The 21089-nt window shown below is 41.8% G+C and overlaps 1 protein-coding gene across 1 annotated transcript in view; it reads left to right on the top strand.

Annotated features, from left to right (window-relative positions):
* The window catches only part of LOC117524172 (E3 ubiquitin-protein ligase SH3RF3-like), a 377095-nt gene that overhangs the window by 312780 nt on the left and 43226 nt on the right, over window positions 1–21089 (top strand). The window contains 1 exon segment of the mRNA XM_034185923.1: window positions 20374–20699. Within this exon segment, the coding sequence (XP_034041814.1) occupies window positions 20374–20699 (326 nt within the window).

Here is a 21089-nt window from a genome sequence, read left to right as displayed (position 1 = left end):
TTCCCCCGTAAGATGACATGATTAAACGGGAGGGTGTAGAGCTGTGCTTCTCAAACTGTGTACAGGAAGCTATCATTTCTTGTGGCTAATACCATTTGTACACAGGGTCATCAAAATGGATCTGGTATGGATACGCATTTTGATTTTATCCACTTACTGATGCGGAGATGATGCTCTCGTGGTTAAGTAGTGGGCTTCAGGCCAGAGGATACTCAGTTCAAACCCCAGTCTGGCCGGACAATCACTATGGATCCTTGGGCAAGGTCCTTTATCCCCAAGTTGCTCTTGGTGTGTAGTGAGCGCCTTGCATGGCAGCACCCTGACATCGGTGTGAGTGAAAATCAGAAAACAGAATCAGTCAGCCAGAAAAACTACATTTAAGGCATAATTCGTCGGCATTAAGCAACAGGAAAACAGGCCACAAGCCCTAAGCTTCACTAACAATCCCATACTTTAGCATACAGTGGAGCAAAAAAGTATTTAGTCAGTCCCTGATCGTGCAAAATGGTGGAAGATAAATATTTGCTCAGTAACAAAAGTTCAACTCAATACTTTGTAACATAATCTTTGTTGGCAATGACAGAGGTCAAACCTTTCCTGTAAGTCTTCACCAGGTTTGCACACACTGTAGCTGGTATTTTGGCCCATTCCTCCATGCAGATCTCCTCTAGAGCAATGATGTTTTGGGGCTGTTGCTGGGCAACATGGATTTTCAACTCCCTCAACAAATTTTCTATGGGGTTGACGTCTGGAGACTGGCTTGGCCACTCCAGGACCTTGAAATGCTTTTTACGGAGCCACTCCTTCGTTGCCCGAACAGTGTGTTTGGGATCATTGTCATGCTGGAAGACCCAGCCATGTTGCATCTTCAGTGCACTCACTGAAGGAAGGAGGTTTTGGCTTAAAATCTCATGATACATGGCCATGTTCATTCTTCCCTTAACACGGATCAGTCGTCCTGTCCCCTTTGCAGAAAAACAGCCCCAAAGCATCATGTTTTCACCCCCATGCTTCACAGTAGATATGGTGTTCTTGGAATGCAACTCAGCATTCTTCTTCCTCCAAACAGAACAAGTTGAGTTTTTACCAAAATCTTCTATTTTGATTTCATCTGACCACATGATATTCTCCCAATCCTCTTCTGGATCATCCATATGCTCTCTGGCAAACGTCAGACCGGCCTGGACACGTACTGTCTTAAGCAGGCGGACAGGCCTGGCACTGCAGGATTTGAGTCCCTCTCTGCGTAGTGTGTAGCCTTTGTTACTTTGGTCCCAGCTCTCTGCAGGTCATTCATCAGGTCTCTCCGTGTAGTTCTGGGATTTTTGTTCACCATTCTCATGATCATTTTGACCCCACGGGATAAGATCTTGCATGGAGCCCCAGATCGAGGGAGATTATCAGTGGTCTTGTATGTCTTCCATTTTCTTACAATTGCTCCAACAGTTGATTTATTCACACCAACCTGCTTGACTATTGTAGATTCACTCTTCCCAGCCTGGTGCAGGTCTAGAATTTTCTTCTTGGTGTCCTTCGACAGCTCTTTGGTCTTGGTCATGGTTGAGTTTGGAGTCTGACTGTTTGACGCTGTGGACAGGTGTCTTTTATACAGATAATGAGTTCAAACAGGTGCCATTAATACAGGTAACAGGTGGAAGCCAGAAATCTTGCTTGTTTGTGGGTGACCAAATACTTATTTTCCACCATAATGTATAAATAAATTATTTAAAAATCCTACAATGTGATTTTCTGGATTTTTTTCTCATTTTGTCTCTCGTAGTTGAAGTGTAGCTATGTTGAAAATTACAGACCTCTCTCTCATCTTTCTGAGTAGGAGAACTTGCACAATCAGGGGCTGACTAAATACTTTTTTGCCCCACTGTAGCAATAAAAGGTAATTCCAAAATGCTGCAGTATGTGCCCAAGGAATGCTGTATAAAGTGAGAAAAGCAAGGGGCCTAAGACAGAAATATGGGGCTTCTACAGCTGCTCAGGTCCTCTACACTAAGGCACATGCTCCCTGAAACATGCACAGAGATACAGAGCACATGGCCAGAATGTCACAGCCAAAGATTCCTCACAATGCAAGGGATCGTCCTTGTCAGCCACTGCGTGGCAGCTCAAGTGTTTGGACATTTGGAGCATCCCTTGCTTTCAATTACAAGCAGTGGGAACAATAAATCAGACTGCATGCCTCTCAGATGTACAAATAAAAATCTCAAGTTCAACACAGAAACAGGTGAGGCTCATCAAGAAAGCCAACACAGAATGAGTCATGTCCTATGCTTCCGTTCATTCTCTGTCTGATTTTTTGATTTATTTATTTTACTTTCTCCTTGATTTCCAAATCAGATAATGGCAGAATTTTTGCACTTTCATTATTACTTTTGCCAATGAGGTCATGTATTTGGGCCAATCTTTGGTTCTACTCATCCCCAGTGCTCTCTCCCTACTCTCCTACATTCTTTAACATAGCGAAACAGGGCTTTGTTAGATTGTGATTTACAAAATTTAAATTTTGAGTATTTGTGTGTATTTTGCTTGTTTGATGGCTGTTACATTTCCCTTTTTAGTGCTTAGAAACCTTTTGCAAGAATTCCACACACACATTCAGAAATGAGGCCTGTGATCATTTGTGACCTTGGAACAGTTTTGGTATGTAAGAATTTTCAGGCGTGTGTTCACAGCAGCCTGCTGTCGCAGTTCGTGTGGCGCTGCTACAAACTACTTTTATATCCCTTTGGTGCACATGATGTTTTGTAGCACATGTGCACAATATGTTTTGGAGGCAGCATAATCCAGATGAGTGTTTCTCTGCAGAGTATCAGATACAGTTTTTGCTTGTGTTGGTATCTTTATCCTCATGACCCTGTCTGTGTCTTTCTGTTAATTGTCTTTGTGATATGTCCCCGGTCTGTGTCTGTGGTCCTTGTTAGTTGTCTTTGTGATCTGTCCCCTGTCTGTGTCTTTGGTGTTTGTTAGTTGTCTTTGTTATCTGTCCCCTGTCTGTGTCTTTGGTCCTTGTTAGTTGTCTTTGTGGTCTGTCCCCTGTCTGTGCCTGCGGTGCTTGTTAGTTGTCTTTGTGATCTGTTCCCTGTCTGTGTCTGTGGTGCTTGTTATTTGTCTTTGTGATCTGTCCCCTGTCTCTGTCTGTGGTCCTTGTTAGTTGTCTTTGTGATCTGTCCCCTGTCTGTGCCTGCGGTGCTTGTTAGTTGTCTTTGTGATCTGTCCCCTGTCTGTGCCTGTGGTCCTTGTTAGTTGTCTTTGTGATTTGTTCCCTGTCTGTGTCTGTGGTGCTTGTTGGTTGTCTTTGTGATCTGTCCCCTGTCTGTGCCTGTGGTGCTTGTTAGTTGTCTTTGTGATCTGTCCCCTGTCTGTGCCTGTGGTCCTTGTTAGTTGTCTTTGTGATTTGTTCCCTGTCTCTGTCTGTGGTCCTTGTTAGTTGTCTTTGTGATCTGTCCCCTGTCTGTGCCTGTGGTCCTTGTTAGTTGTCTTTGTGATTTGTTCCCTGTCTGTGTCTGAGGTTCCCTGTCTGTGTCTTAGTTGTCTTTGTGATCTGTTCCCTGTCTGTGCCTGTGGTGCTTGTTAGTTATCTTTGTGATCTGTCCCCTGTCTGTGTCTGTGGTCCTTGTTAGTTGTCTTTGTGATTTGTTCCCTGTCTCCGTCTGTGGTCCTTGTTAGTTGTCTTTGTGATCTGTCCCCTGTCTGTGCCTGTGGTGCTTGTTAGTTGTCTTTGTGATCTGTCCCCTGTCTGTGCCTGTGGTGCTTGTTAGTTGTCTTTGTGATCTGTCCCCTGTCTCTGTCTGTGGTCCTTGTTAGTTGTCTTTGTGATCTGTCCCTTGTCTGTGCCTGTGGTCCTTGTTAGTTGTCTTTGTGATTTGTTCCCTGTCTGTCTGTGGTGCTTGTTAGTTGTCTTTGTGATCTGTTCCCTGTCTGTGTCTGTGGTGCTTGTTATTTGTCTTTGTGATCTGTTCCCTGTCTGTGTCTGTGGTGCTTGTTATTTGTCTTTGTGATCTGTCCCCTGTCTCTGTCTGTGGTCCTTGTTAGTTGTCTTTGTGATCTGTCCCCTGTCTGTGCCTGTGGTCCTTGTTAGTTGTCTTTGTGATTTGTTCCCTGTCTGTGTCTGTGGTGCTTGTTGGTTGTCTTTGTGATCTGTCCCCTGTCTGTGCCTGTGGTGCTTGTTAGTTGTCTTTGTGATCTGTCCCCTGTCTGTGCCTGTGGTCCTTGTTAGTTGTCTTTGTGATTTGTTCCCTGTCTCTGTCTGTGGTCCTTGTTAGTTGTCTTTGTGATCTGTCCCCTGTCTGTGCCTGTGGTCCTTGTTAGTTGTCTTTGTGATTTGTTCCCTGTCTGTGTCTGAGGTTCCCTGTCTGTGTCTTAGTTGTCTTTGTGATCTGTTCCCTGTCTGTGCCTGTGGTGCTTGTTAGTTATCTTTGTGATCTGTCCCCTGTCTGTGTCTGTGGTCCTTGTTAGTTGTCTTTGTGATTTGTTCCCTGTCTCCGTCTGTGGTCCTTGTTAGTTGTCTTTGTGATCTGTTCCCTGTCTGTGCCTGTGGTGCTTGTTAGTTGTCTTTGTGATCTGTCCCCTGTCTGTGCCTGTGGTGCTTGTTAGTTGTCTTTGTGATCTGTCCCCTGTCTCTGTCTGTGGTCCTTGTTAGTTGTCTTTGTGATGTGTCCCTTGTCTGTGCCTGTGGTCCTTGTTAGTTGTCTTTGTGATTTGTTCCCTGTCTGTCTGTGGTGCTTGTTAGTTGTCTTTGTGATCTGTTCCCTGTCTGTGTCTGTGGTGCTTGTTATTTGTCTTTGTGATCTGTTCCCTGTCTGTGTCTGTGGTGCTTGTTATTTGTCTTTGTGATCTGTCCCCTGTCTCTGTCTGTGGTCCTTGTTAGTTGTCTTTGTGATCTGTCCCCTGTCTGTGCCTGTGGTCCTTGTTAGTTGTCTTTGTGATTTGTTCCCTGTCTGTGTCTGTGGTGCTTGTTGGTTGTCTTTGTGATCTGTCCCCTGTCTGTGCCTGTGGTGCTTGTTGGTTGTCTTTGTGATCTGTCCCCTGTCTGTGCCTGTGGTCCTTGTTAGTTGTCTTTGTGATTTGTTCCCTGTCTCTGTCTGTGGTCCTTGTTAGTTGTCTTTGTGATCTGTCCCCTGTCTGTGCCTGTGGTCCTTGTTAGTTGTCTTTGTGATTTGTTCCCTGTCTCTGTCTGTGGTCCTTGTTAGTTGTCTTTGTGATCTGTCCCCTGTCTGTGCCTGTGGTCCTTGTTAGTTGTCTTTGTGATTTGTTCCCTGTCAGTGTCTGAGGTTCCCTGTCTGTGTCTTAGTTGTCTTTGTGATCTGTTCCCTGTCTGTGCCTGTGGTGCTTGTTAGTTATCTTTGTGATCTGTCCCCTGTCTGTGTCTGTGGTCCTTGTTAGTTGTCTTTGTGATTTGTTCCCTGTCTCCGTCTGTGGTCCTTGTTAGTTGTCTTTGTGATCTGTCCCCTGTCTGTGCCTGTGGTCCTTGTTAGTTGTCTTTGTGATTTGTTCCCTGTCTGTGCCTGTGGTGCTTGTTAGTTGTCTTTGTGATCTGTCCCCTGTCTGTGCCTGTGGTGCTTGTTAGTTGTCTTTGTGATCTGTCCCCTGTCTCTGTCTGTGGTCCTTGTTAGTTGTCTTTGTGATCTGTCCCTTGTCTGTGCCTGTGGTCCTTGTTAGTTGTCTTTGTGATTTGTTCCCTGTCTGTGTCTGTGGTGCTTGTTAGTTGTCTTTGTGATCTGTCCCCTGTCTGTGCCTGTGGTGCTTGTTAGTTGTCTTTGTGATCTGTCCCCTGTCTGTGCCTGTGGTGCTTGTTAGTTGTCTTTGTGATCTGTCCCCTGTCTCTGTCTGTGGTCCTTGTTAGTTGTCTTTGTGATCTGTCCCTTGTCTGTGCCTGTGGTCCTTGTTAGTTGTCTTTGTGATTTGTTCCCTGTCTGTGTCTGTGGTGCTTGTTAGTTGTCTTTGTGATCTGTCCCCTGTGTGTGCCTGTGGTGCTTGTTAGTTGTCTTTGTGATCTGTCCCTTGTCTGTGCCTGTGGTGCTTGTTAGTTGTCTTTGTGATCTGTCCCCTGTCTGTGCCTGTGGTGCTTGTTAGTTGTCATTCTCATCTGTCCCAGGTCTGTGTCTGTGGTCCTTTTTAATTGTCTTTCTGATCTGTCCCTGGTCTGTACCTGTGGTGCTTTTTAGTTTTCTTCCTTATCTGTCCCTGGTCTGTACCTACCGTGCTTGTTAGTTGTCTTTCTCATCTGTCCCTGGTCTGTATTGATGGTCCTTGTTAGTTGTCTTTCTGATCTGTCCCCTGTCTGTGTCGGTGGTCCTTGTTCATTGTCTTTCTGATCTGTCCCCTGTCTGTGTCTGTGATGCTTGTTTGTTGTCTTTCTAATCTGTCCCCTGTCTGTGTCCCTATGTTAATTCTCATTGTGTTTCAGTCCTGTGTTCATGTCTGTTAATCATGTTGCTACCCTGTTTGCACTCTTTTGCATCTTTGAGTTACACTTTAGTTTTCTACCCTTTCTTCTTTGGATTTGGAATTGGTTATTGTATGGTTTTCCTTTTGGTTTGAGATGTTTTTGGTTCTACTCATCCCCAGTGCTCTTTTGTGGTCACTCTGTCTTTGTCAGTGTCTATATATGTTGGTAGGCATGTCTTTGTTACCCGGTCTCCCCTACACCTTGCACTTTTCCAATCACACCAACTGTAGCTTGTCTGTTCATTTGTTTTTCATTAAGTACTGCAGTGTTCTGCTTTGGGTTGTCAGATTATTCTTTCACACCCCTGGTTTGTTTGCTCCTCGTGACATTCTAGTATTGTTCGCCTTTTGTCTTTTCGGTTGTTTGCCGCTGTCCACTGTCTGCATTTTTTGTTTGTTTGTTGCACTCATTCCTGTATCAACTATTTGGGCTTGTTCTGTTTATTCTATTGAACTGTAACTCTAGTAATTAAAGATTTTTGAAAATTGTTTTATCTTTTTTGAAAGTCATTTTTCAACACAAAAATTCACTACCTATGTATCTTCCCTGCAGGTGCGCTGATGCAAATAACCTGAATTAAAACTGCTCTGAGAGTGCAGTAGTTATGAAAAATCAACACAAACCTCAAAATTTTGTTATGGAGTCCAACCACATAACATTATGTCAAACTGTGGTCCAAGTAGAGCCCATAAGAACAGTTATTTTGGAGCTTGCAGTCAAACTGGATCAAAATTAAGTGAAACTGAAGATAATTGCACAGGTGATAATTACATACAAAATATTTCAGCTGTATGAATATAACACTTCACAAAATATATCACAAAACATACTACTGGGGTCCACTCAGTTCCCAGGTCTACTCATTGGGGTTAAAGTCTGGCAGATATTTTCTTGGTGTTAATTGTTGCTCTGCAGGCAACATTGATTTTGGTACAGTTTAGTTTTGGTAACCGAGGCCACATGATGGAGTTTTGAGCGGTCGCAGTTTGACAATAAAACGTCATCGCTCACTAATAGAGTGAGAATAGATGCTGGCGCTGAGAGAAAACAGACGTCTGCCAACCCAAACTATTTTTCTCCAGACTATATAAACATCGCTCTATGCAGGGTCATTTCCTAAAATTAACAGTGTAATTTGTGTACGTTGTGTATTTATACAGTGAATGTCCACCACACGTACACATGAGCAGTACACCACTTCTTTCCCTCTCTCTTTTCTTTGACAAAATAATGGGGAAGGATTCATTTGGACTGCTGAAGAGTACACATGGTGAAAGCACTGCCAGGAATAACACACACAGCTACACAGACATGCCCGCGTGCATTCACACAATAGAACGCAGGCGCACAAACACACACAGCTGAATGACATCAGCGCGCTTTTGTTTTATGGAGGTGTAATGACAGGGCGCCATGCCTCCTTTTTCTCCACGTCCTTCCCTTTTTACTCTCTCACACATTGGCACACAGGTACACAAAACACACACATCTGGTCTTCATTGCAAAATAAAGTATGAGTATAGTTTGGAGGTTTGGCATCTGGTGGTTTTTATCGTGACTAACATGCCTCTCTATGGATTTCTGTAGGAATTCTGCAGTGTAGCCAAGCAGGTGGAATGTAGCACTGTCTGTGTGTGTGTGTGTGTGTGTGCGTGCGTGTGCGCGTGCGCAGGCCTGCATGCTTTCACGGAGGTGCATTGCTATGTACTTTTATTCTCGGGAGCAATAAATGTCCTAACAACGACTGAAGGTCTGAAGCCAAATGTTATTATCTACACCAAACAGTAATGTTTTCAGCGATGTTTGCTGTGTGGGGTTTCCCTTGTTGTTGTCAGATAATAGTTCACACCAGGGTGTAGGCTTTGGAAATCAACAAAACTGACAAACAAGCTCATTTCGAGTGGAATGTAATGTCAGCCACACCTGAGCCTGCTTTTCCCTAATGCTTGCAATGGTAAGATTTTCCCCAGAAGCAATCCCAGACACATCCAGCAGGTGGCAGACAGGTATGTCGTATCTACTGTTATAAGCGACAGGTTGATCATCACCTTGTCCCAATGTTATTGAAATGGAGCAATAACTCCACCTGGGAGACATTTACTGTTAATACAGGTACAATAACATTTCATCCAGAGCTCAATAGTATTACATAAAAAAGAAACTTGCTTTTAAAAAAATGTATCTAGTACATCAAAGTTAACCAGCGTCTACTCATTTTATCCCAATTTTTATCTTTTACTTTACTTTTTCTTTTACAAAGTGACAACATTGATTGTTTCTGAGGTGTTGTGGTTTGTATTGTACTTCCCTGTACCATTGTCAGTAATAAAGGATTATTAACTGAGTGCCAGGTCTGTACGTGAAGATATCAGACTGAGGTGTAAGTATGGACCAAGCGTTAACCCTAAATATTTGATCACCCTGCGGTTTTGCAACTTCTCCCACTTAGAAATCATGGAGGGGTCTGAAATTTTCATCTTAGGTGCATGTCCACTGTGAGAGACATAATCTAAAAAAAAAAAAATCAAGAATTCACAATGTATGATTTTTTAATAATTTATTTGATTTGTTTGTATATCTTAAGCATATTTTTAGGTAAGCCTACTACAAAACTGTGAATGTGATGAGACTAATTTTAGGTTTGTTCTTAAATTTTCTTTGCTGTTTTCTGATACATAGTCCTACTGTAGAGTGTGATTTCAGTCAGTGTTTTATGTATTGATAAATGTGATCAAATAATTCCATCTATTTCAGATTATTTTCTTTATCATTGCATGAAGGTACATTTATTTTGACATTTCATCAGTTTCTTAAGAACTAATGCACTGATCTACATGAAGCCTGTCATTCGTGCATACTGTACAGTGTACCATAACAATTAACAAATGAAAAGTGTTTTTGAGTTCATGATTTGCACTGTTTTCTTATGACTTTAGCAAATGTTTTAAAAATAAGCTCTAGTCTGATGGTTGAGATGTCAAAAATAACATGAGAACAGTGTGAGTACTATTTTCAGAATTGTTGTTTTTGAAGTTGTTGATTAGTGACAACTGTGCACTTTGTAATTTGTTGTGGTCATTGACCACAGTGGAGATTAGTAAGTAAAGTTTATTTTACAGTGCATATAATTAGTGTACATGTGAGCGACAGAAAATGTTTGTCATCTGAGCACAAGCTGTCTTTGGAGAATGTATGTGAAATTAGTTTTTATTGACCTGTTTTCAGTCGACGAGTCAGGATTCGTGGCTGAAAACACCCCGTAGTGCATTGTCCGATCAGGAAGACGTTTTCACATCTGCGTTAATTTTTCGTTCTAGCATGCATGCAGAAGCTTGTGGCTGAGGTTGCATAGTCATCAGCACGCCTGATGTCACACATATCCCGCTAAAGGGGAAATGCAGACTTCATTTTTACCTGAGGCCAAAATATGGCCATCGGGTACTGTGAAGGCTTTTCGTCCGTCTGTCTGTCTGTGCTCAGCATAAGTCCAGATCTATTACTGCCAGAGTGTTTAAATTCACAGGGAAAATTCTTGGGGCACGGCCCTTGGACAAGTTCAAGTATGGTTAACCTTAATGTATTTCAAGAGGTTAAAAAGTCACATTCTGTTTAAATTTGAATCGTTTTGTTTTTGAGTGACACGGGTGACAGGCAATCAGAGTCGAGCTGCACCGTGACGTCAGTGGCTGGTCTCTTCAAAACCACTTCATTTTGTGTGTTTATATACATGCTTCTCATATATTATGTAAAAGCTAGCAAGAAATAGACTCTTCTAAAACTGAAAAAAAAGCTGTTTTTGGAACCTATTAACACCTCTGAACTTATTTCTAAGACATTTTACGGAGGTTAGCATGGTTATGTCACTTCCTGGTTTAGCTACCTGCTAACTGCTTTGTTTCTGGTATATTATGTAAAAGCTAGCGAGAAATAAACACTTCTTAAACTGAAAAAGCTGTTTTGTAACCTGATAACACCTCTGGTGTCATTTACAAGAGATTTTGTGGATGTTAGCTTGCACAGTAAATTTCGCTAACTCAAAGCTAACTTTCGATGGAGTGCATGGACATGCAAATTCACAGAGGGTGATTATTCCTTGATTTGACATGAACAAATGATGATTTGATTTGTACATGTACAAACTGTATGTAATACAATAGAATCTTAATAATTAATTCAACAACTGCAAATTTTAAAGTACACAATGCTCATAAACATTAGGTCTCTCTCTTCTAAGTCCCTGTTGGTAAATGATATAATAATTGATCAACATATTGATTTATTCTGCCTAACAGAAACCTGGTTACAGCAGGATGAATATGTTAGTTTAAATGAGTCAACACCCCCGAGTCACACTAACTGTCAGAATGCTCGTAGCACGGGCCGGGGCGGTGGATTAGCAGCAATCTTCCATTCCAGCTTATTAATTAATCAAAAACCCAGACAGAGCTTTAATTCATTTGAAAGCTTGTCTCTTAGTCTTGTCCATCCAAATTGGAAGTCCCAAAAACCAGTTTTATTTGTTATTATCTATCGTCCACCTGGTCGTTACTGTGAGTTTCTCTGTGAATTTTCAGACCTTTTGTCTGACTTAGTGCTTAGCTCAGATAAGATAATTATAGTGGGCGATTTTAACATCCACACAGATGCTGAGAATGACAGCCTCAACACTGCATTTAATCTATTATTAGACTCTATTGGCTTTGCTCAAAAAGTAAATGAGTCCACCCACCACTTTAATCATATCTTAGATCTTGTTCTGACTTATGGTATGGAAATAGAAGACTTAACAGTATTCCCTGAAAACTCCCTTCTGTCTGATCATTTTTTAATAACATTTACATTTACTCTGATGGACTACCCAGCAGTAGGGAATAAGTTTCATTACACTAGAAGTCTTTCGGAAAGCGCTGTAACTGGGTTTAAGGATATGATTCCTTCTTTATGTTCTCTAATGCCATATAACAACACAGTGCAGAGTAGCTACCTAAACTCTGTAAGGGAGATAGAGTATCTCGTCAATAGTTTTACATCCTCATTGAAGACAACTTTGGATGCTGTAGCTCCTCTGAAAAAGAGAGCTTTAAATCAGAAGTGTCTGACTCCATGGTATAACTCTCAAACTCGTAGCTTAAAGCAGATAACCCGTAAGTTGGAGAGGAAATGGCGTCTCACTAATTTAGAAGATCTTCACTTAGCCTGGAAAAAGCAGTCTGTTGCTCTATAAAAAAGCCCTCCGTAAAGCTAGGACATCTTTCTACTCATCACTAATTGAAGAAAATAAGAACAACCCCAGGTTTCTTTTCAGCACTGTAGCCAGGCTGACAAAGAGTCAGAGCTCTATTGAGCTGAGTATTCCATTAACCTTAACTAGTAATGACTTCATGACTTTCTTTGCTAACAAAATTTTAACTATTAGAGAAAAAATTACTCATAACCATCCCAAAGACGTATCGTTATCTTTGGCTGCTTTCAGTGATGCCGGTATTTGGTTAGACTCTTTCTCTCCGATTGTTCTGTCTGAGTTATTTTCATTAGTTACTTCATCCAAACCATCAACATGTTTATTAGACCCCATTCCTACCAGGCTGCTCAAGGAAGCCCTACCATTATTTAATGCTTCGATCTTAAATATGATCAATCTATCTTTGTTAGTTGGCTATGTACCACAGGCTTTTAAGGTGGCAGTAATTAAACCATTACTTAAAAAGCCATCACTTGACCCAGCTATCTTAGCTAATTATAGGCCAATCTCCAACCTTCCTTTTCTCTCAAAAATTCTTGAAAGGGTAGTTGTAAAACAGCTAACTGATCATCTGCAGAGGAATGGTCTATTTGAAGAGTTTCAGTCAGGTTTTAGAATTCATCATAGTACAGAAACAGCATTAGTGAAGGTTACAAATGATCTTCTTATGGCCTCGGACAGTGGACTCAGTCTCTGTGCTTGTTCTGTTAGACCTCAGTGCTGCTTTTGATACTGTTGACCATAAAATTTTATTACAGAGATTAGAGCATGCCATAGGTATTAAAGGCACTGCGCTGCGGTGGTTTGAATCATATTTGTCTAATAGATTACAATTTGTTCATGTAAATGGGGAATCTTCTTCACAGACTAAAGTTAATTATGGAGTTCCACAAGGTTCTGTGCTAGGACCAATTTTATTCACTTTATATATGCTTCCCTTAGGCAGTATTATTAGACGGTATTGCTTAAATTTTCATTGTTACGCAGATGATACCCAGCTTTATCTATCCATGAAGCCAGAGGACACACACCAATTAGCTAAACTGCAGGATTGTCTTACAGACATAAAGACATGGATGACCTCTAATTTCCTGCTTTTAAACTCAGATAAAACTGAAGTTATTGTACTTGGCCCCACAAATCTTAGAAACATGGTGTCTAACCAGATCCTTACTCTGGATGGCATTACCCTGACCTCTAGTAATACTGTGAGAAATCTTGGAGTCATTTTTGATCAGGATATGTCATTCAAAGCGCATATTAAACAAATATGTAGGACTGCTTTTTTGCATTTACGCAATATCTCTAAAATCAGAAAGGTCTTGTCTCAGAGTGATGCTGAAAAACTAATTCATGCATTTATTTCCTCTAGGCTGGACTACTGTAATTCATTATTATCAGGTTGTCCTAAAAGTTCCCTAAAAAGCCTTCAGTTAATTCAAAATGCTGCAGCTAGAGTACTGACGGGGACTAGAAGGAGAGAGCATATCTCACCCATATTGGCCTCTCTTCATTGGCTTCCTGTTAATTCTAGAATAGAATTTAAAATTCTTCTTCTTACTTATAAGGTTTTGAATAATCAGGTCCCATCTTATCTTAGGGACCTCGTAGTACCATATCACCCCAATAGAGCGCTTCGCTCTCAGACTGCAGGCTTACTTGTAGTTCCTAGGGTTTGTAAGAGTAGAATGGGAGGCAGAGCCTTCAGCTTTCAGGCTCCTCTCTTGTGGAACCAGCTCCCAATTCAGATCAGGGAGACAGACACCCTCTCTACTTTTAAGATTAGGCTTAAAACTTTCCTTTTCACTAAAGCTTATAGTTAGGGCTGGATCAGGTGACCCTGAACCATCCCTTAGTTATGCTGCTATAGACGTAGACTGCTGGGGGGTTCCCATGATGCACTGTTTCTTTCTCTTTTTGCTCTGTATGCACCACTCTGCATTTAATCATTAGTGATCGATCTCTGCTCCCCTCCACAGCATGTCTTTTTCCTGGTTCTCTCCCTCAGCCCAACCAGTCCCAGCAGAAGACTGCCCCTCCCTGAGCCTGGTTCTGCTGGAGGTTTCTTCCTGTTAAAAGGGAGTTTTTCCTTCCCACTGTAGCCAAGTGCTTGCTCACAGGGGGTCGTTTTGACCGTTGGGGTTTTACATCATTATTGTATGGCCTTGCCTTACAATATAAAGCGCCTTGGGGCAACTGTTTGTTGTGATTTGGCGCTATATAAAAAAAAAATTGATTGATTGATTGATTGATTGATTGATACGGCAAGGGTATTTTAGCATTGTGTTATATTTAGACTTTTTTGAGTTCAGCTTTTCATTCAGGACAAAAATGATGACAATTGGTCCAGTATTGACTGAGATCACTAACAACATCACAGGCTAAATATCAATCAATCAATCAATCAATTTTTTTTTATATAGCGCCAAATCACAACAAACAGTTGCCCCAAGGCGCTTTATATTGTAAGGCAAGGCCATACAATAATTATGTAAAACCCCAACGGTCAAAACGACCCCCTGTGAGCAAGCACTTGGCTACAGTGGGAAGGAAAAACTCCCTTTTAACAGGAAGAAACCTCCAGCATAACCAGGCTCAGGGAGGGGCAGTCTTCTGCTGGGACTGGTTGGGGCTGAGGGAGAGAACCAGGAAAAAGACATGCTGTGGAGGGGAGCAGAGATCGATCACTAATGATTAAATGCAGAGTGGTGCATACAGAGCAAAAAGAGAAAGAAACAGTGCATCATGGGAACCCCCCAGCAGTCTACGTCTATAGCAGCATAACTAAGGGATGGTTCAGGGTCACCTGATCCAGCCCTAACTATAAGCTTTAGCAAAAAGGAAAGTTTTAAGCCTAATCTTAAAAGTAGAGAGGGTGTCTGTCTCCCTGATCTGAATTGGGAGCTGGTTCCACAGGAGAGGAGCCTGAAAGCTGAAGGCTCTGCCTCCCATTCTACTCTTACAAACCCTAGGAACTACAAGTAAGCCTGCAGTCTGAGAGCGAAGCGCTCTATTGGGGTGATATGGTACTACGAGGTCCCTAAGATAAGATGGGACCTGATTATTCAAAACCTTATAAGTAAGAAGAAGAATTTTAAATTCTATTCTAGAATTAACAGGAAGCCAATGAAGAGAGGCCAATATGGGTGAGATATGCTCTCTCCTTCTAGTCCCCGTCAGTACTCTAGCTGCAGCATTTTGAATTAACTGAAGGCTTTTTAGGGAACTTTTAGGACAACCTGATAATAATGAATTACAGTAGTCCAGCCTAGAGGAAATAAATGCATGAATTAGTTTTTCAGCATCACTCTGAGACAAGACCTTTCTGATTTTAGAGATATTGCGTAAATGCAAAAAAGCAGTCCTACATATTTGTTTAATATGCGCTTTGAATGACATATCCTGATCAAAAATGACTCCAAGATTTCTCACAGTATTACTAGAGGTCAGGGTAATGCCATCCAGAGTAAGGATCTGGTTAGACACCATGTTTCTAAGATTTGTGGGGCCAAGTACAATAACTTCAGTTTTATCTGAGTTTAAAAGCAGGAAATTAGAGGTCATCCATGTCTTTATGTCTGTAAGACAATCCTGCAGTTTAGCTAATTGGTGTGTGTCCTCTGGCTTCATGGATAGATAAAGCTGGGTATCATCTGCGTAACAATGAAAATTTAAGCAATACCGTCTAATAATACTGCCTAAGGGAAGCATGTATAAAGTGAATAAAATTGGTCCTAGCACAGAACCTTGTGGAACTCCATAATTAACTTTAGTCTGTGAAGAAGATTCCCCATTTACATGAACAAATTGTAATCTATTAGACAAATATGATTCAAACCACCGCAGCGCAGTGCCTTTAATACCTATGACATGCTCTAATCTCTGTAATAAAATTTTATGGTCAACAGTATCAAAAGCAGCACTGAGGTCCAACAGAACAAGCACAGAGACGAGTCCACTGTCCGAGGCCATAAGAAGATCATTTGTAACCTTCACTAATGCTGTTTCTGTACTATGATGAATTCTAAAACCTGACTGAAACTCTTCAAATAGACCATTCCTCTGCAGATGATCAGTTAGCTGTTTTACAACTACCCTTTCAAGAATTTTTGAGAGAAAAGGAAGGTTGGAGATTGGCCTATAATTAGCTAAGATAGCTGGGTCAAGTGATGGCTTTTTAAGTAATGGTTTAATTACTGCCACCTTAAAAGCCTGTGGTACATAGCCAACTAACAAAGATAGATTGATCATATTTAAGATCGAAGCATTAAATAATGGTAGGGCTTCCTTGAGCAGCCTGGTAGGAATGGGGTCTAATAAACATGTTGATGGTTTGGATGAAGTAACTAATGAAAATAACTCAGACAGAACAATCGGAGAGAAAGAGTCTAACCAAATACCGGCATCACTGAAAGCAGCCAAAGATAACGATACGTCTTTGGGATGGTTATGAGTAATTTTTTCTCTAATAGTTAAAATTTTGTTAGCAAAGAAAGTCATGAAGTCATTACTAGTTAAGGTTAATGGAATACTCAGCTCAATAGAGCTCTGACTCTTTGTCAGCCTGGCTACAGTGCTGAAAAGAAACCTGGGGTTGTTCTTATTTTCTTCAATTAGTGATGAGTAGAAAGATGTCCTAGCTTTACGGAGGGCTTTTTTATAGAGCAACAGACTCTTTTTCCAGGCTAAGTGAAGATCTTCTAAATTAGTGAGACGCCATTTCCTCTCCAACTTACGGGTTATCTGCTTTAAGCTGCGAGTTTGTGAGTTATACCACGGAGTCAGGCACTTCTGATTTAAAGTTCTCTTTTTCAGAGGAGCTACAGCATCCAAAGTTGTCTTCAATGAGGATGTAAAACTATTGACGAGATACTCTATCTCCCTTACAGAGTTTAGGTAGCTACTCTGCACTGTGTTGGTATATGGCATTAGAGAACATAAAGAAGGAATCATATCCTTAAACCTAGTTACAGCGCTTTCTGAAAGACTTCTAGTGTAATGAAACTTATTCCCCACTGCTGGGTAGTCCATCAGAGTAAATGTAAATGTTATTAAGAAATGATCAGACAGAAGGGAGTTTTCAGGGAATACTGTTAAGTCTTCTATTTCCATACCATAAGTCAGAACAAGATCTAAGATATGATTAAAGTGGTGGGTGGACTCATTTACTTTTGAGCAAAGCCAATAGAGTCTAATAATAGATTAAATGCAGTGTTGAGGCTGTCATTCTCAGCATCTGTGTGGATGTTAAAATCGCCCACTATAATTATCTTATCTGAGCTAAGCACTAAGTCAGACAAAAGGTCTGAAAATTCACAGAGAAACTCACAGTAACGACCAGGTGGACGATAGATAATAACAAATAAAACTGGTTTTTGGGACTTCCAATTTGGATGGACAAGACTAAGAGACAAGCTTTCAAATGAATTAAAGCTCTGTCTGGGTTTTTGATTAATTAATAAGCTGGAATGGAAGATTGCTGCTAATCCTCCTCCTCGGCCCGTGCTACGAGCATTCTGACAGTTAGTGTGACTCGGGGGTGTTGACTCATTTAAACTAACATATTCATCCTGCTGTAACCAGGTTTCTGTTAGGCAGAATAAATCAATATGTTGATCAATTATTATATAATTTACCAACAGGGACTTAGAAGAGAGAGACCTAATGTTTAATAGACCACATTTAACTGTTTTAGTCTGTGGTGCAGTTGAAGGTGCTATATTATTTTTTCTTTTTGAATTTTTATGCTTAAATAGATTTTTGCTGGTTGTTGGTGGTCTGGGAGCAGGCAATGCATATCTATGCAATGCAAAGGGCCGGTCACACGGCATACGACGTTTCCTGAATGAAGGGAAAAAAGTAAAAAGTTAAAAATCAAGGAAAGCTGGACAAATGAGCAAAATGAAACCGAAGCTAATGTTGATCCACCTGCTCTGGTTGCTCATTCAGAACAACAGCGGGATCATCTCCTTTGTCATCAGAATCCTCACTGTCTGATTCAGACTGATGACACGCTGCATGCTCCATCTTGCTCCAATTTAAAAAAAAAAAAATGCTGGTGTGACGTGGTGGCTGCTGTAGCACTGTATTATGTTACTAAGCCATATATACTTATAGCAGAAAACTGTTGAAAGGGGGAATAAATATAAGTGTAAAGATGATTGTAGATATCAGAGCAGTAAATTGATCAGTCCGTGTGAACGCCGCGCATTGACTCCCCATGTGCGGTTATTTCCACCAGCTGCTTTGTGGATCAGCTGATCCACAACGTGAATTCTGCCTTCCAGAACAGCTCTGATATAATCATCTCAATCATGTACCTGTTGCCACATGTACAGAAGGGCTCGAATGCCATTCCTACACTCATATTGTTATATTTAATAAAAAATAATAAGCTGCCGCTGTGTTCAAGTACCGTCGGAAATTTCATGACTTGTTTCAAATTCAGTGGTTGCTTTTGGCAGGAGCGTCATTTTCATTATATTTTTGGTAAAATAATTCATTGTAACCTGTAAACTGTATAGCTGTTTAGCTCAAAACAGTGTTAGTTTTCTTGTTCAATACTGGAGCGATTGTCATTATTTTTGTCCTGAATGAAGACATGAAAACATGTAAAAAGTTGAAAAATCCCCAAGTTCCCCTTTAAAAAATGCTGAATATTGTGCGAAGTTTGGACGGCATTTGGACAAAAATGGCAAAACAGCGCGAAACAGTTTGAAATTAGCGCACCACGAAACCTTGTGCCGATGGGCAGGCATGCATTAACCCTGTGTAAGAGTTCATGCACTCACCGGTGTCTTTCGGGCAGGAACACACAATGCCAGCTGCGGCACATCGCGCCACTTATGTGGAGGAAATATAAAAAACCAGCCGGTACCTGTGGGATCACATCACGCTGCTTATGTGGGAAAAAAAAAACATATGACCAACTGATCGTGAACCCGCACCGTCCAAAAGCTGCGCTTACCAGTCAGAGACTTTACCGCTGAGCTCCGGAACTGTACTTTGAAAGCTGTGGAAATCTGTCTCATATCAGGAAGGACATGGAAGTATTACAAAAAAATTTTTAATTCACACACCATATAAAAACACCACATTTATCAAGCGAGCCATATAAATATGATCTGTTCAGTTCCTCTGTAAATGACCCATGGTCACAAACATACAGTCATGAAATGACATGAATGAGAAGCAGTTCGCTCATCTCATTCATGTCCACATCTGCTGGCACATCTCCCACCAGCCGAGCGCGCATGTCTTGTGGACGACGTGCTGCAGGACACCGCGTCATGTGGAACAGAGCTCACGTGGGTGAGGTGACAATGAGATCGCTTGCTGCGTGTTCTGATCTGATGGCCTGTTTCAATGTGGGAGCAGCCTGTCCATGTGCGCGCTGTGCGCACGCTCGCTCACTCTCTCTCTGCAGCACGTTGCCACAGTGATATATGATTTTATTTATGTCCACTTGATAACCCTTGATAACAGCAAACAGACACACTTGCATCACAGTGGGCAGTTGTCTGTCCATGTCCGTCCAAACACAGTACGTGGTGTCCAGATCCACAGATTTCCACAGCCACTTCAGTGGGAGGACACACCTCCTGTCATCTCAGCGTATGCACCAAAGCCACACACGTGGGGGACTTAGACAGATTTCGCTGTGAGTATGAAAGTGATTGTCTGCAGTCTGCTGTCGTGCCAAAAGTGCGACTGGCCACACACTTTCTAACTGCCATGCGAGTGATGTTAGATGTTCGTGTGTGTCACCTGGAATTTGGCCGGCACCTGCCGCCAGAGGGTGCGATGGGTTCGCACAGCGCACACTCTGTCTTTCAGGCGCTTGTGTTTGCAAATAGTTGTAGCAACAGGTGTACAAGGCATTGGAGGCAGGAACGACATTACATGGTTTGCACATAATTCCTGCGTCATGCGCACTAAGTGTGCACTTCATCCAATCTTCGCACTATGTGTGAAGGGGCGCTTAGTGATGACTGACCTAGTGCCTCGTCTGGTCGCTCTGACTATTCTGTCAAAACTGTAATTGCTTTCTAATTTTTTACAATAGGTTATGGACAATGTCCTAAATAATATTAAATTTGGCTCTGTTATGATTCAGTGTCACAAAAAGTTCCTTTGTGTAATTTTTTTGTCAAAATAGGGGACCGCAGTCTCATTTGAACCCTGTGTGATATTGTGGGATTTGACCACTTAGGGTACAGCCAGTCCCGTTTTTTTTTTGTTTTTTTTTTGGTTCCCACTAGAGAAGGGAAGATGGCAAATGGGAGACATCATGTCAGTAAGTAGCCTACACACAGTTAGCCTACACAGCTAACCAGAGTAACTGGGTTCGCTTGCCTGTAAAACCACCTCAACACGTTTGTGCTCCGGGTCATAAACAAATAGCAACACATGTCCACTTTCCCACCGCATCGTCACTTTTTCTTTGCATTTTCATTTTGTTTGCATGTAATTTGCCCAAAAACTCGGAGAAAATTCTGTGCTTTTTTTCACTGGAAGTAGACAAATTACATCATATGCATCATATTTTACCCCTTTAGCGCCTGCCCTCAAACGAGACTGTGCTGCCCATAAGTATCCAAAGATGACTGGAGTCAAAGAAAAGTCCTCACAATTATAGTAAGACAAATCTGTTTGTGTGTCTCTCTAGTCCACAGTCCCCCTGCTGGAAGTCCAGAGCGCCCTACAGTGGCTGTCTCACCGTTACGCCCTCAGAGTTCCTCTCCATCACGCTGCCCCAGCCAGTCGGGTCGCCCACTGTCCATGGTGTCTCCAGGCTCCAGTTTAGGACCCTCACCCCTCTCCTCACCTGCCTCAAGGCCCCTCTTACCCACCTCCTCACCTCTCTCCTGCCTCACACCTCCCAATGTGTCAGCAGTGCTCCTCAATGGGGAATCAGTCAGCCCCCTGCAACCTCCATCGCCAGGCCCCTCCCACGGCTCCACCCAGGGTGCCCTTGCCCCCAAAGTGGAGAAGGTGAGCCCCTGTTGTTTGTCATAGCAGGAAAGAAAATATTTCAGGACAGAATTGGGCACCTGTGTTACCTTGAAAAGCGAAAACACAAATGTACCTCATTGTTAAACTCTGACAACCAAAATGTTTTGTAGCATCAATAATTCACCTCTAAAAAATCTTATTGTTAACATCCTCATTTATAATAGACACCTCTGTGCAGTAAACTGTAGGCATTATGGGAAATAACTTCCTGAAACCAAAATGCATATAGGCAGGATAAGGACGAAAAGGAGGTACAACAAAATTTTAATTGGATTGACATGGTCCTGTAACAGCAGGTTTTCCCTGAGAAGAAACAGGCAGAAGTGAAGTGCTGAGGTGAACACTGTAATTTTCCACAGTCTGGACAAT

This window comes from Thalassophryne amazonica, chromosome 14 (genome assembly GCF_902500255.1).
Source record: "Thalassophryne amazonica chromosome 14, fThaAma1.1, whole genome shotgun sequence".
Lineage (NCBI taxonomy): Eukaryota > Metazoa > Chordata > Actinopteri > Batrachoidiformes > Batrachoididae > Thalassophryne > Thalassophryne amazonica.
The sequence above is the reverse complement of the archived record's forward strand: the minus strand, read 5'-3'. Positions and strand labels throughout refer to the sequence as shown.